Source organism: Erpetoichthys calabaricus, chromosome 11 (genome assembly GCF_900747795.2).
Source record: "Erpetoichthys calabaricus chromosome 11, fErpCal1.3, whole genome shotgun sequence".
NCBI classification, from domain to species: Eukaryota; Metazoa; Chordata; class Cladistia; order Polypteriformes; family Polypteridae; genus Erpetoichthys; species Erpetoichthys calabaricus.
This window is the reverse complement of record NC_041404.2, coordinates 147,471,820-147,488,718: the sequence shown is the minus strand read 5'-3', so window position 1 is coordinate 147,488,718 and position 16,899 is coordinate 147,471,820. Positions and strand designations below refer to the sequence as shown.

Genomic DNA, 16,899 nt, shown 5'->3' with positions numbered 1-16,899 from the left:
GTCTCCATATTTCTGCCATAGGAGCCCTAGCAGGTTAAGAGATGTCGTCCAGATCACTAATTAGAAACCAGAAAGTTGTCCACTCAGCCAAACTACCTGCCTCTCCAGTACCAGTTCTGTTTAATATAGTGAGACTCTGTCCTGGCAAATGTGAGCACAAGTAATAATGGGGATTACCAGATTGTTTTATTCTAAGAATTTGTAAATTAAGTTAGAGGAGTGGCAGAAAAGTTGTAAGTTATAATAATATCAATGTGGAAACCATTATCAGCAACACATCACACATGCAGTGGAGCACATTTGTATTCTATAGGCTGCTCCTTGTTGCTCCTCAGCCTGTGATTGTATTGTGATGGGCTACCTTTTGAATGACTTAATTTCCATTTGTGTTTTTTACATTTTTAGAAGAAGATGAAGATTTCGTAGCAACTGTTCTTAGAGACCGAGCCCATATAGACCAAACACTAAGACTGCAGGAGGATGCCCCCACGGATGACTACTCGGGTAAGCAAGCTGCCTTCACTTCATTCTCCAATAAACCAAAGATGTCATTGGTGGTTAAATACGTCATTGTCCCAGACACCATTCACTTTACCCTCCAGCCTGGTGTGGAAGATGAGTTATGAGTGTTACTAGAGACCAATGTTTAACCGGCTGGGAACAGAACTACACAATAAAAGCAAATTTATATTTGTTTTCCTTGTAATATGTATTGTTGATTACAATTCAGCATATTTGCTTAATAGATTTGCTTAATTTTGTATATCTTATGTTAAAACAAATGCCCAGTGTTCCATGAAGTGGCCTTTGGCCGTCCTCTGGACCCAGAAAATGTAGTCAGAACTGAACCTAAATGGGTGCTGAACCCCCTGTTTTCTCCATGGATTGGTATGTCCATTTTTGTCCACTATATTGCTACTCTATAGCCCTCACTTTCAGTTTTAAAAATGACTACAAGACATGAGTTTGAATGGTCCTGTTTTAAGGCTATAAGATAAGTTGGCAAGAAATAATACTCTAAATTAAATCATTTTTCAGTTCCAGTCCATATGCTTGCAAGCATCTGTAGGTGTGCCCATTTTGCTGCATATAGTGTAACTTCAAGATGGACTGCTGTAAGTATTGTGGCATGCTACCCGAAGTTTTGGAAATGTCAATTTATGGTTCAAATTTGTTTTCAAATTTGTAAAATTTTATACATTTTTTTTTTTTTTTTTTAACCTGTGGGGCTGAGGAGTGTGATCCCTCTGTAGTCGGAACACAAGTTTAACAGTGCATTTCACAAATGTACAAAAAATAACCCCGGCTCTGGGGCAGCAACCTTTGCACAGCTTTATTTTACTTGGATTGACAAAGAATCTGACTAGAATACTCTGCTGAAATTTCCTACTTCCTTGTCTTTCAGTTGTACTCCAGCGCCTGCGTAAGATCTACCACTCGTCTATTAAACCACTGGAACAAGCCTACAGGTACAATGAACTGAGGCAGCATGAGATCTCAGGTAAGGTGATGACCAACCCCTAACAAGCCCTTAGTCAGACCTATTTTCATCTAAGCATGCTCAGAAACCTCTCTTAATCAGCTTTCTTTGTTCATTCCCTTCTGTTATTAATAATCATTCATAACAGAAGACAACACATCCACTTTTGAACATTATTACTGTAAAAAATAGGCAGTATGAGCATTAGAGATGAAGAGAGAAATATATTAAGTACTTATGCATGACACTGCTTATTAAGAGTCAGCCTGGTAGAATGAGTAAACATTAGTGGAGTATTGTCACATGTATATTCAGGATAGAAAGATAGATAGATTGACTATTTAATTGTACTTTTATTTGTCCCCATGAGGAAATTTTGTTTTTTACATAAAGCACAAGAAGTATTATAACAAGCAACAATACCCCAGCCTTCAAAAACATAAGAAATCCAGAGGGAATGATAAGAGGGCACCATCATCAAGGCACTATTAACGTCTATAGCCGTATGTTTAAAGGTGCCCCAGTAGTGTTTCTTTACACACTTCTGTTGAAGTTGAGTTGCACACAATTCTGTCCACACCAAGAAATAACTTCTCCACCTGAGTATTATGCTCTGCGTTATACCCTTTATTGATACATCCCATACATGCCTAATAATTTGAGACGATGTTGTAAACAATTAATATAAGCCAGAATTTAATTAAAAATCAAGTCATTTGTGTGTTAGCAACAGCAAATATTCAAATGTAAGTTACGTGTTTGAAGTGTGTTATGGCATCACTTCTCCTAGAACCCAGCTGAACCGCATCAGTACTTTAAACTGTGTGTGAAAGTCCATGCACCTCTGCTGGCTTCACTGGGAACTTTGGCACATCTTGGAATGTGAGTTTGAATCTGTTCAAACTGACCCCACTCTCATAAATAAGTATTTATCTTATTTTGTGAAATGCAACCTGTCTGAAGTACAGGCATAGCTAAACATTCATTTTAATTATGACTAATGTGATTCTTTCCCTCTTATAAATTCCTCACCGGGAATGGATGTACTGCAAAATTTTGGTGTAAAATGTGTTCACAGGGATGTGGGTGTCCAGTGTGCTGCCCATTTTACACAAATCCTTTTTTGGGATGGTCACACAGATTCTGCACTTTAGGACTGATTCCCATGCCCAGTAGCTCAAGTAGAGTTAGCATGTTTTCTTCCATGTCTGTGTGCACTCAGGTTTTCCTCCCACTTCCACAAAGACATACAAGTTAGGATGCCTGGCAATTTCCAAGTTGCCTGATGTGAATGTGGGACTGCACATGAGTAGATCCTGCTAAGAACTGGCACTCTGTGAAGAGCTGGTTCCAGCCTTGACCTGATGTTGCTAGGATCCTGCCCTGTGAATTAGATTAATCATAATAGTTTAGGGTGGTTTGAAATCAATAAGCCTTATGTATGCCAAGGGTGCTTAGGAGAACCTTGTGATCTCATGGTTGTTTTGGAATATGCCAATCTCCAGAAGTACAGCGAAATTTTACCACCATAGTGTATTTTTTACATAAGGAAAATTAAATGTGTACTAAAATGCACAACTAAGAATATTCCACACAATATGTAAGCCCAGGGTCACAAACTTAATATATTATTTATTAACTTAATAATATCTACTTTATAGAATCCTTTCATAATATAAAGCAAATGGGTTACTATCCACCCGCTTTAGTTCAGGTTCATGGAAAGCTAGACTATCTCTCAGCAATTATAAGAACTTCAGAGAGACCCAACCAGCAGGGAATGCCAGTCATTTAACATGCATATAATAAAATGAAATTAGAAAAATGGCCAAATATTAGAATGCTTAGTAGAAATCAATATGAAAATTGTAGTTCCTGACGTTAACATTGTTTTGCAGTACGGTGTGAAGCAGATTACAGGACCTGGTGGAAAGTTATGGAACTGGGTGAATAAATGAATGAGGTGTGAAACAAAAAACAAATGTATGTGCGGCCAACAGGATAAAAAATGTCAGTCACTGGCTGGCCGGGACCTTTCAGCACTAGTCACCTGCTGTAGATTGTGTAATACCTTAACTTCAGTTATTTGTTGTTTTGTTTTGTCTTTCTTCAGTTTTACTAATTGGTGCTTCACATTAGTTCCCTGATGTAAATGTACCTAAATCACCATTTTAATGTGTGATAATAAAACTTTTTGTATTGTTTGACTGATAAATAATAATGTGAATTCCAACATAGTTATTACTGTATTGGAATAGGAACAAAGTAAACTGTTGTATTGCTAATTTGAAATTACGTGTGGAGCCTCACACTAGTCTGTGATTCCTTGTATTTAAGAAAAGTTTAAGAACACAGGATATCCAGCAAGGTGGTTTGTAGATCAGAAAAGCTTAAGTGGAAAATAATGATGTAGCCATTGATGAAAATGCTGCAGTCAGTCTTAATTTACAAGTGTTGATCTACAAGTCAGAATGCAAAGCCTGCTACAGATAACCAAACAATAGATAATGCACACAACTGTTCATTTGGAATTAATTTGTGATTATTTCATTTTGTAAATAAGCAAAACAGTGGTTTGCCTTTGGTAAAACGCCTACTGAAATATCACTTACAAATTAAACAGACATGTTTACTCCATCATCCACCTCATCATTATTTGCAAATAGTTCTCTTCAATGTCTTTGCTTCATCACTGCAGTGAAGTGAAAATGAACGGGTCATAAATCTAGAGCTCCAGATCCTGTGAGTTGAATGTTCACACTTTGTGTTCAGAGCCAATTCTTTGAACTGCCAAGCACAAGGTTGCCAAGTTATTCCTCGCCACATCCCCTGCTAGTGCTAACATTGTAGAAGTATGCAATTGTAGTTGCATCTGATAGCATGGTTGATAATAAATAAATGCACAATGTGAAAAGAGCAGACTCGACACACTCATAAAGGTTCGGGGCAGCCATCCGTGTATTGTCCCTGGCTGCAATGGGTTTGAAAAGTTGACAGAAGTGTCTTTGATGGAGTCCAAAAGTGAACTGATTAAGGTTTGAGAAGATGGCTGTTTTAAATGGAAAGACCGGAAGTGACGTAGGGGAATTGGAAGTGACCTCCTTCTGACCTCATCCTAGGAACCGGAAGTGACGTCATCCTAGACACCAGAACCGGAAGTGTTATAGTCCTAGGTGCCAGAACTGGAAGTTACGTTATCCTAGGTGCCAGAAAACCGGAAGTGACGTCTTCTTCAATGATGAGTCAGACAGGTTTTCCCGCGGCTGGTCTGTATAGATAACAGGAGAAGGTTTAGTGCACCCCGTCACCCTCAGGCCTGGCGTGGAATTACCTTCGTTTGGTCCATACAAAGCTTGGTCATCCGTCCGTGACAACAATTATCAGGCAGTGTTTAGGTTTTAAATGATGAAACACAAGGATGCCAATTTAGTTCTTGTTACTGACCAACTCTCTTTAATGGAATACATTCACCTGTCCAACACTAATTATAGTAATATGAAAAAAGTGTTAGTATTCACGTACAATTTGGATGTTGTTAGTATCCGATGATATTCACTAAAACAAGAAATCTGATGATCTGTGAACAAAATTAATATTGAAATAAATTATTCTGTCCAAATAAAAAAATCAGTACATAATAATAATTCTTTGCATTTATATAGCGCTTTTTTCACTACTCAAAGCGCTCATCAATTGCAGGTTAAGGGTCTTGCTCAAGGGCCCAACAGAGCAGAGTCCCTATTGGCATTTACGGGATTCGAACCGGCAACCTTCCGATTGCCAGTGCAGATCCCTAGCCTCAGAGCCACCCCTACTTCCTGTAAAAGATATGTCATGCCATTGCATTTTCTGACATACTTAATCCGGACCAGAGTTGCAGGGGGGTGATTTAGTGAAAAGATATAAATAATGTTAATCTAGATTGGCCATATGTTAAGTAATTGTGAGATTGTGTAGGAGTCTTCAACTTTGTTTTGCGGTATTTTGGTGGTGTTAAAACTTTTTGTTCTGTTTTTCACACATTATGTTGCACTGATTGTTGTGGATTTTTCTCCATAACTGAAAATTGCTCCTGGAGTGCCGTACAATGGCTGTGTCTGTGCTCTGACCTCCAAAGGTCATGCAAAAAGACAATTTCCCCTCAGGGGTTAACAAGGTACTGTATATCAAATCAAATCAAAATCTAAAAATACTGATGATGGGGAGAACAGCTGCAATAATAATTTTTTTAGTTATCACCAGGCTGTTTAAAGACATGGGGACCACAATGACGTGTTTGTCTAAACTTTAGCTTCAAAATGAAGTAAATTTGTTTTTGCAAATAAAAACAAAAATAATTATTTGGTTGAGAATGTCCAGTTTAAGCACTGTTTGGACAATGATTCTTATTTTTCCTTTTTTTACAAATGTTTGCAAGATCATTTGACCCACCCAGGTCTTCAACATCTACCACACCAATAACATGGAAAATACGTTTATGTAAAAAATATAATTATAAGTAATAATACATAATTAAACAGATAATAATTGTATAATTATTTTATCTTTTATTACACATTTTAATAATCCCAAGGCTATTAAACACAACCTATCGCTATACCCCAACTGTATCATACCATACCATAAAAATAATTTGTGCTTCGTTGTTCAAGTGTGCTGACATCCTACATTTTGAATTACTTGATCGCAAGTTTTGTTTTATCTGCTGAAAACAGCTTTCACTTACAGTACGTGTGTCCTGATTGTAGCCTGAGAGACTTTATGATTTTGTGCTCTGGTGTTTTATCAATCTCAAAAGGAAATTCAAGTCATATTGTGCCTTTGACAGTACAACATGTGTTAGCAAGTAACCTTCAGTACAGAGATCTCAAATCCGCATTTTAGTCACATTTAGGAGGCAGAATGACCTGCATTAAGAATAAATATTTGAATGAATTAGTTCAATTAAGACTTCTGTTTACTAAATGTGAAACATTTCAAATGAGCCCTTATCTACTGCAGGCTTTTTGTTCTTTCTTTGTGAACATCCCTTGTAATATAGCACTTTTTGTCGAGGACATCATGTCAGTATGTATCAGTCCTTTAGAGCTTTATAATGTCCCTCTTCCATAAAACTGTAAAAACCTTGAACTTTATCATTGATTGAAATGCAACAGTCATGACTTTCTTATTTGTTTCAGCCAACACATCAGATAAATATTTCTTTTACACACCGAAGTAAATTAAAAAGGAGCAGCACGAGCACAAAAGAAATGCAGAAATGAAATGCTGCTACTCTACTGGGCCTGCTTAAGCATAAGAGTTCCAGCCTGCTTGTGGACACCAGCTGATAACTTTTGCCCGTTGTCCTTAAAAGTTCTTTGGCTGCAGACTCTTTTTCTAGTATGCCCTTGTTCTCAGTCTGCACCTGAACTTTCAACATATCCTGTCCAGTACACACCATCTTGGGTGACGTTTTGACCTTCAACGTTGAAGGCATGCAATACAACTTAAGACTGCCTGTCCACCAGCATCTCTTCCTGCAATTTACTGTGCCTTTTTCTAGTGCGCCTCAAAGATCAACAAGGGGAGAGGACACGGTGGTCCTAGGGAATTGGGTTTTTGATATACCTTGTCCACACTTATTTTTGGAGTTGTCCTTTCACTAGAGTGCAAACCTAAAAATGCAGACTCTGGAGGGATTTCTTCCCCTAGAAGTAAGTGGCTTTGGGGTCAGTGCTATTATTCACAAACTGCTCATCCTATGTTATGGTTTTAAGAAAACCCGTCACTGCTAGATGGCAGCTGATTGCAAGGTTCGGATCCCCAATTCATGTTCCGGTAGGAGGAGCACCTGGATTCTGTGTGTGATTTTGTACAAAAAAAGCTATTCATTTTTCACATGTTTTGTGGTCTGGTGTGTCACATAAGGAGCAATTAGCTCCACGAAATGCCTGGGTTCACTCTTGGGAAAAGCAGTGTAAGAAAGTAGTCCCAGCTAAAAATGATAAAAGTGACAAAAATAACAAGAAAAAAAAACAATCATGGCATAAATAATAATTTTATGTGTACATTCTATAAAATAATAATTTGCTGTACAATCCTTGTCAGGCTCTGTTGAGAAAACCCCATTGAAATTCTGCAGGGTGAATGCAGATGATCGATTAGCTGAGATGCTCTTGGTGTACCACCTGATATCTTCTCCAGATTCTGTCAGAGCATGCAGATGACTGAATGGTGGAATGTTATGGAGGGATGCACTTTAAAATCGGCAGCCTTTGTGGTTCTCCAATGCATCTGGGGTGGTGGACTGTCATGTGCCACGCTGTGGTAACACCTTTTATAACTTTAATATAATTTTGTTTTAGTACCATAAACTGACCAATGTTTAACTAAGAGCTTCACCCTTTGTGTTATAAATCTCTGGAAACAAAGAAACTTCTCCAAGTTTCTTTTGGCAGAGATGAAGAAATACTTTTCTCACAGACTGATATAGAAACATAGTAAAAGCAAAGAGCAAAACTGTAGAATGCATGTATAAAAAGGAAACAGAAGGAATAGTATATGGTATATCAAACAGTAATCTTTCATGACCAGGTTATGTACAGACCACAATAACATGTCGAGTATTGGTAGAACTTCATTGCTCCATACACGTTGTGATACTCACATGCCTGTAGTTGTATGCGATGCTACTTGGTGGTATGTTCTGATCATTTCCTCCGAGAATTTGAAGTACTTTCTCTGCACAGCACACTATACACTTTTTCCCTTGTTGAATGGTATATCTGAAACGCCAATATACATACTTTGTAATTACATTTTTAATGGATTTAAAATTAGAATGGTTATAGTCATTAAAGAGTTCTAAAGAGCCTTCTGTATATACAGTCAATCACCACTGATTATTGTATAGTGCATTTTAATCACCTGACTAATCTAGCTCTTATAATGCTGCCTGCCAGTAAGCACATGACTGCTGCATTCCTTTTTCCTTATTTGATTGCATGCTGTTTAGTGACATTGGTATCCTCACAAAATGGTGACCTCAAAAATGATTTGGCTAGTGATGCTCCTGCATGTTTACCATTCAAACTCAACCACACTGGACATAGGTCTTTATGACATGTTATCCTGTACAGCATCTTTCCAAGCTTTGAAAAGGTGCAGCCCAGACAGTGTGTAGTGTTCCACTGCTTATTCTCATTGTTCAGTTCTCACCCAATTACATTTCCCATGTCTCTCTTTCTTTCCTTCTTTCTCTCACCTTGACATCTTTGTCCTTGTATTACTTTCCCATCCTCTGTCCATTTAACAGCATATCCTGGACGAACCCTGGGTGCTTCAGCAACAGGTGGGTACGTCAGAGTCGTCCAATGTGCATGACACTTGGAATTTTTTGTACTTTTTGCTGTCTTCATCGCCTTGTCTGAGCTGAGGCCTCTGCATCCCATCTGTGCATTGATAGTTTTTTAAAAGCACTTTTAGTCCAAAATTACATTTGCTGTGCTTCAGTTACTACAGCGAGGGTAGGATGTATGTAGCAGGAAGTTCCCCCTCACTCTTTTTCAGAAGCACATTTAGCCTTTTCATTTCTCCAGAAGTAGCACATATCAAAAAAAAATGCTCAACAAGTGGTGTAGCAGTAAAGAAACGCATTAATTTCATTCATTTTATAAACTAGTCACCACAGTTACAGATTGCTTAGATAGTAGTGAGGTGACACAATACAGTGAACAACAGTAAACCAAGATGATGAGCCATTGGGGAATATAGCTGCCCACTCAGTAGGAGGGCTGCTGGCACTTATTCCACATTCACATGCTTTGGAAAGTTTAGAACTATCACTTGTGTTCACATAAATTTACATTTGGCATTTTGGGGGAAACACAAGGTTGTTGGTGTTGCTATATGGCTTAGTCTGCTCAAAAAGCAATTATATCTCTCTATATTATAAAAGAAAATCTTGAGACTTTTTCCAAGAGATTTTTTCAATTCCCGCCCTCCTTTCAACTATTTACAACCACGCCAGCGGTCCTCTCACCTCTTATTCGTGTGACTGCTTTTGTCTGACAGTTCCTGTGCTCTCAACTCTTATAAATTTTTATGTTTTCCTCACTTTATGTTCCCAATAAAAAAGTAAAATTTTAACAGGTGACAAGAAAGGTAATGTAGTATATCTTCTGCAGATAATATTAGACACCAAAGGAGATCTTGATATGTATTCGTATTAAAACTTTTACAGTTTCCTATTACAATAGCTTTTTCTATGACAATTAACAAATCAAAGGGACAAATATTCGAAAAAGTTGGTTTATTTATTAGAGAGAAAGAAATGAAATTCACTCATGGGCCGTTATACATTTTTGTCACAATGTAACTCCAAACACAGAATCAAAATTCAATACGATACTGACAAAAAGTTAATTCAAAAAATTGTTTTTACTGAAGTTTTACAGTAAAAGTGTAATTTTTAAAAGTATTTGTATGTTAATTTCAAAGCCAAAAAGAACAAAAACATATAACGCAATGAATATCTCTAACACAACATGAAACATAATTTTCTTTCATTTTATTATGTTTTACTATTTTTTTTTTTACTATGGTTAATTACTCGCTGTGATGTAAAATAGTTAGTTCTATTATGCAGATGTAACAATTCCCATGAAAATATCAATCTGTTTAAATTGTACATTCGCTTCCCCATACACGAACGGCAGATCCATGAAGTGGTTAACGCGTAGCACCCGCCTGGGGGTTGGTGAGCAAAGCGAGAGCCCCCTAGTATGTGTATATATATATATATATATATATATATATATATATATATATATATATATATATATATACAGTGGAACCTCGAGATACGATCACCTCTGTATACGAGAAATTCAAGATACGAGGAAAGTATGAGCGAAAAATTCAGATCTAAATACGAGCATTGGCTCACGTAACGAGCCACGAGCCAGGCTGTGGGTATGCGTGACGCGTTTCCCGATCCGCCTCGACTCGGGGATTCACTCACCCAAGCTGACGCTGCCCGCCTGTCAGCTCACTCAGAGTTCCTTGTTCTCCCGTAGCGTGCGCTTGTGATTTCATTGTTTTTTTTGCATTTAACATGAAAATAATTATTCCACGATGCCTCTCAAGAAGATTGTTGCCTCAGATAGTGCTGCCACTAGTGTTATTAGTGTTTACCAGTGTTATTTATTAAAGGTAAACTATAGTATATATTATTTATCAGTTTGTTAGGAAAATTGATTTTTATGTTGATATTTTTGGGGGTGCAGAACGGATTAACTGGATTTCCATTAAATCAGAAAAGAAAAACAACAAAGTAAATCAGAAAAGAAAAACAACAAATGGAACATCCGGAATATATGTGAAAAAAGACAACTGTAATAAACCTTAAAGAATTCTAAGGATGCTCTGGCATAAGCACAGTATTATGATCAATAGTAAAGATGAACATCAAAGTAGTAATTAGACTTAAATATTTGATGAACATAAAGAAAATGAATCACAAAAACTAAATAAACTGCACAGCAATAAGAATGAAGACCCATTAAAAATACTGTATATTAGCAGGAAAAGGAGCCTGGAAGAAAATAGTTTCCACTGAGTACCATTGTTATAGTTGGTCCTGAAGGACGGGTGAATGTTTTGCCACTTGTCCAGCTTGTGTTTGACAGAGCATGGCTTAAGGGAGAGGTAGTCTAAATAACCAAATGAAGGCAAATCACTAAAAACACAAGATGACCTGTCATTTCTAAGAAAAAATTACAATTAAAATGGCAGAAAAAAATTGAAGTAAACAGCAGAGCCCTTACATGCACTCCAAGCAAGCCACCCTCACAAGCAGGGGACCATAGTTACTCATCCCAGAGGTGAAGACAGGAAAAAGTAGGCAAGCATGCAAAATTCTAATTTTTTTGTATGAGCTGGCATGCCATTTACATGGCACCTGGAGGGGAGGAGGCTTTCGTTCAGTCAAAGCATATTAAAGTTGCCTTTCTGGTCTGATATTTATGTTTAAAACCCTGCTGTTAGAAATTAAAACGGCAGAAGAATTAGGAACTACAACAACATGGTCATGTGGATGTAGCATAAAGGTGACATCGATATTCTCCAGGGGTTCTGTAATAAGCGAATGAAAAAAGAAGTCCTGCTGGATTGGGTGAGTGGTCTGGTAGATCGTCATGCCATGATGCTGCTGAACTAGAAATATTTCTCGCATGCCTCTCCCTCATCTCACTTGCTTCATTTCATTTTGCTTATGATGATAATCCTGAATTATCACAAGTGATGTGCAGTGTGGCCATATGTAGTGTACTCGGCCATGACCAATTACCCTTGGACCATGCTGTGGAGAAATCAGACTTGGAGAACATTAGACAATACTTGGCCTCATCTTCTGAGAGGGGGACCTACTTGGGTGAATCAGACATTACAGATGCACTGTCTGAATGGAGTACCGGACTGAAAGAGTGAAGATTGAGAGTGTTGCTTTGTGATCTGGTGTGGAGGTCCTCCCCAGATGCTCCTCGCTCATGACAACTCTTCTGTGAATAGCCACAAATGGAGGACCTCATTGTGGACATTAAGAGAGGTGCGACCTGAGTGACACTGAGGAACTCTTACTGGAGGTGGCTGGCTGCTCTGGATCCTTGGATATGATAGACTACGATAAAGAAGGCACACTGGTGCTATTGAAAAACACCTTTTAAGTTGTACTGTTATTTTAGTTTCTTGTATACGAAGTATAAGAAAAGTATTGGAATCATCCAAAAATTCCATTTTGAGATTTTGATGAATCTCAATGTTTTAGACCTTTGTGAGCCTGAAAATACAATTTTTGGAATTGTGTGTGTGTGTGTATGTATATGTAAACATGATAACTTGAGTTTGCTTTCACTTTGGTCAACCAAATTTAGCATACAAGTATTAGGTACAAAATGTAGATTTCTATCAACTTTTGGGCTATTTTTGCTAAACTGGAGTGGTACTTTACCTTTTATTCATGCAGCTTATTTACTTTTATAATAATTGTTCAATATATTATTAATTTGATTTGTTGTTGATGGTTCTTTAATGTACATAATATAAAAATATAATCATTGTCCTGCAGTTTACTCCTCAAATATCCATCCCTATATCTGAGTATACGAGAAAGTTGATGGGAGACCACTCCTGATTTTTTGTTAAGCAGCTGTCATGCTCATCATGCTGTCTTGTCCGTGTAGATTGTCATGTTTTTATTAAATGGCTCTATATATATATGTTGCTCATGCTAAGCAAAGGAACAATCATGAATGGGAATTGCACAGTGCATGTTATAAATGGCAAAAATTGCCCTTAAACTGAAAAAAGCAACCATGTTCTGTCATCACTAGATTATAAATGGAAAGAGGCAGTTAACATCTAAGATGAAGTACAAATCGGTTCAAAATGGCTTACAAAACATCCAGCAGAGAGAAGGTATATGGAGCACATGCCAGGAGGTATCCACATATCATTTTCTTTAATTTAACTTTTTTGAGACCAGCTATGTTATATGGGTTGGAGATGGTGGCACTGACCAGATAGCAGGAGACAGAGCTGGAGGTGGCAGAGTTAAAGATGCTAAGATTGGCATTGGGTGTGACGAGGATGGACAGGATTAGAAATGAGGACATTAGAGGCTCAGCTCAAGTTGGACGGTTGGGAGACAAAGTCAGAGATGAGAGATTGCGTTGGTTTGGACATGTGCAGAGGAGGGATGCTGAGTATATTGAGAGAAGGGTGCTAAGGATAGAGCTGATAGGCAAGAGGAGAAGAGGAAGGCCTAAGCGAAAGTTTATGGATGTGGTGAGAGAGGACATGCAGGTGATGGGTGTAACAGAACAAGATGCAGAGGACAGAAAGATATGGAAGAAGATGATCCGCTGTGGCAACCCCTAACGGGAGCAGCCGAAAGAAGAAGAAGAAGAAGGACCTCCTTTTACCACTGCATTATAGAGAACGAGTTAGGATTTTTTCATTTGAGTAAGATGGGACAATGAGTGACCAATATAGTGTAAATGTGACAGCAGAGTTTTTGTGACAAAATGTTTGCCCATCTGGCATTATTGTAAATATATATATTTGGAGCAATTGTAAAACCCACACTGTCCAACAGATAAACATCTGCCAGCAGCTGTCCATCCATCCATCCATTATCCAACCTGCTGTATCCTAACTACAGGGTCACGGGGGTCCGCTGGAGCCAATTCCAACCAACACAGGGCGCAAGGCAGGAACAAACCCTAGGCAGGGCGCCAGCCCACTGCAGGGCGCACACACACACATACACACACACACACACACACACCAAGCACGCACTAGGGACAATTTAGAATCGCCAGTCCACCTAACCTGTATGTCTTTGGACTGTGGGAGGAAACCCACGCAGACACGGGGAGAACATGCAAACTCCACACAGGGAGGACCCGGGAAGCGAACCCAGGTCTCCTTACTGTGAGGCAGCAGCGCTACCCACTGTGCCACCGTGCCACCCATTAGCAGTTGTTATCCTTGTATTTGTTTGGTCATAAAACAGAAAGTGAAACTGAAATGTGATGTGAAGATCATAGCAGCGACCAGGAAAGACAAAACATTAGATTTTTTACTGTGTCTGCCCAATTCAGGGCTGCAGGGACTCTGATCACATCCCATCATTATCAGACGTTAAACAGGAACCAACCAACTGTGGGACACAGCCTTGCACACTCACTCGTACTGGGCTACTTTAGGGGCACCATTCAACCTAACCTGTATAGTAACAGTAGAAGTTGTAGACTCCTCCATATGCCAGGATTCAAATCTCGACTGTGAGGCAGCCCTAACCAATGCACCCCTTAAAAAAAGATAAATGTAAACAGTTAAGTGTAAATTTAGTTTTGATACACAAATGCAATACTTCTGTACAAATAATGTATGTTTTCGTAAAAGGTTCTGAAACTTTGAAGGCTTTCAATAACTCTCATTTGTATATTGATGTAGTGCTCAAAATGACCAGCATTATAGTGACAACATTTAGAATAATTCTCTTGAAATTGTTTTATGAGTTACTGTATTTTCAACTGTATCATCTCAATGGATACCATTGATTACTGTTATTATTTACTCTTTAACACTAGAATTACCAGAGCCTACGAAAAAACTCGTAAATCCGTCCCACCTTAAATCGCGTCTTAAAGCCGTTTGCACATCTCCGCCAGAGTCCTTTGTCATCTAAATGTGCTGATAAACACAAGCTACTAGCAGCCAGCTATTCCATCCCCCCACCGACTTAGAATGAACTCCTAGCTCATGCCTTGCCTTGATTTGATTATTTGGGATTGAAGTGGAGTTTTACAGTGGAAATAATTTGAGCGTTATTTGGAATACACGCATTTCATGTGTGTTTCGTTTCTACAGTATAGTAGTAGTCTGTGCAAACACATTTTTAAAACAGAAACGTTTTTCATATTCTAATAGTAAATGACAAAATGTAGGCATAAACTATATAACGTATGAAGCCTGAAGTCCATATATCAAAGAAACACTTTCACAAAAGGTACAAATAAGAGAACACGTGCGCTTTTCTTCAAAAGTATAACTGCACAAAAAAAAAAGCCGCGTTAGCATGCCACATTGACACTCTTATTACAACCGCCGCGTATCAGCTCCTGACTGGGGATCAGAGGGTGGCGAATTCGATCCCGCATGGTTCTTATTCTTACATTTTTAGAATAACAACATAAATTTCATATCAGTCTGTATGATACTGGTAAAGGTTAGCTTTTTTTTTTTTTTTTTTTAATTCACTTTTCATTCTCGCAGTCGATGCATACTACCGCCCCCCCCCCCCCCCCCAAAGGGTTCTGACACATAAACGCTGGCGAAGCTGCCTTCCTTCGTATCTCACCGTCACTTGATTTTCTTTTTATTCAGTGTTATTGAGTGTTCCTGCCAGTCCCCACATGCTGCTGTATGCTGTTTCTTTTGTACTCCAGGACATGCAGAGGAGAGAATGATTTCACATTATTTATGCTGTTTTCACATAAAGACTGCAGTATACTCGTGACTGCATTCTCGTACCAATGCACTTTTTCCATCACCTTTTCCTGTAAGAAGCAATGTACTCACTTCTCTCTATGCTGTGGTTTCTATTACACACCTGAAAGAGACAATATATGTGAAAACTTCATTGCACTAATGCAATATTATTTGAAAACGAACAGCGTCAGATCAGGTGTGAAAATTTTATGTGAGATACTGGTAAAGGTTAGCTTTTTTTTTTGTTTGTTTAATTCACTTTTCATTCTCGCAGTCGATGCATACTAACGCCGCCCCCCCTCCCCCCAAAAGGGTTCTGATACATAAACGCTGGCGAAGCTGCCTTCTTCGTATCTCACATAAAATTTTCACACCTGATCTGACGCTGTTTGTTTTCAAATAATATTGCATTAGTGCGATGAAGTTTTCACATATATTGTCTCTTTCAGGTGTGTAATAGAAACCACAGCATAGAGAGAAGTGAGTACATTGCTTCTTACAGGAAAAGGTGATGGAAAAAGTGCATTGGTACGAGAATGCAGTCACGAGTATACTGCAGTCTTTATGTGAAAACAGCATAAATAATGTGAAATCATTCTCTCCTCTGCATGTCCTGGAGTACAAAAGAAACAGCATACAGCAGCATGTGGGGACTGGCAGGAACACTCAATAACACTGAATAAAAAGAAAATCAAGTGACGGTGAGATACGAAGGAAAGCAGCTTCGCCAGCGTTTATGTGTCAGAACTCTTTTGGGGGGTGGGGGTGCGGTAGTATGCATCGACTGCGAGAATGAAAAGTGAATTAAAAAAAAAACCAAAAAGCTAACCTTTACCAGTATCATAAGTTACACCGGCTGTTACAGACTGAAATGAAATTTGTGTTGTTATTCTAAAAATGTAAGAATAAGAGCAACGCGGGATCGAACTCGCCACCCTCTGATCCCCAGTCAGGAGCTGATACCATTACGCCACCGCAGCAGATGTAATAAGAGTGTCAATGTGGCATGCTAACGCGGCTTTTTTTTTTGTGCAGTTATACTTTTGAAGAAAAGCGCACGTGTTCTCTTATTTGTACCTTTTGTGAAAGTGTTTCTTTGATATATGGACTTCAGGCTTCATACGTTATATAGTTTATGCCTACATTTTGTCATTTACTATTAGAATATGAAAAACGTTTCTGTTTTAAAAATGTGTTTGCACAGACTACTACTATACTGTAGAAACGGAACACACATGAAATGCGTGTATTCCAAATAATGCTCGAATTATTTCCACTGTAAAACTCCACTTCAATCCCAAATAATCAAATCAAGGCAAGGCATGAGCTAGGAGTTCATTCTAAGTCGGTGGGGGGATGGAATAGCTGGCTGCTAGTAGCTT

At 38.4% G+C, this 16,899-nt stretch overlaps 1 protein-coding gene across 2 annotated transcripts in view; it reads left to right on the top strand.

Moving 5' to 3' along the window:
• srl (sarcalumenin) overlaps positions 1-16,899 on the top strand; it is a 58,593-nt gene that overhangs the window by 27,567 nt on the left and 14,127 nt on the right. Inside the window, exons 2-4 of one of the 2 annotated variants that reach the window (XM_028814288.2) lie at positions 406-504; positions 1,406-1,501; positions 8,778-8,813. In XM_028814288.2, the coding sequence (XP_028670121.1) occupies positions 406-504; positions 1,406-1,501; positions 8,778-8,813 (231 nt within the window). The remainder of the gene's footprint in view (positions 1-405; positions 505-1,405; positions 1,502-8,777; positions 8,814-16,899) is intronic. The other variant, XM_028814289.2, reaches the window with a different exon arrangement.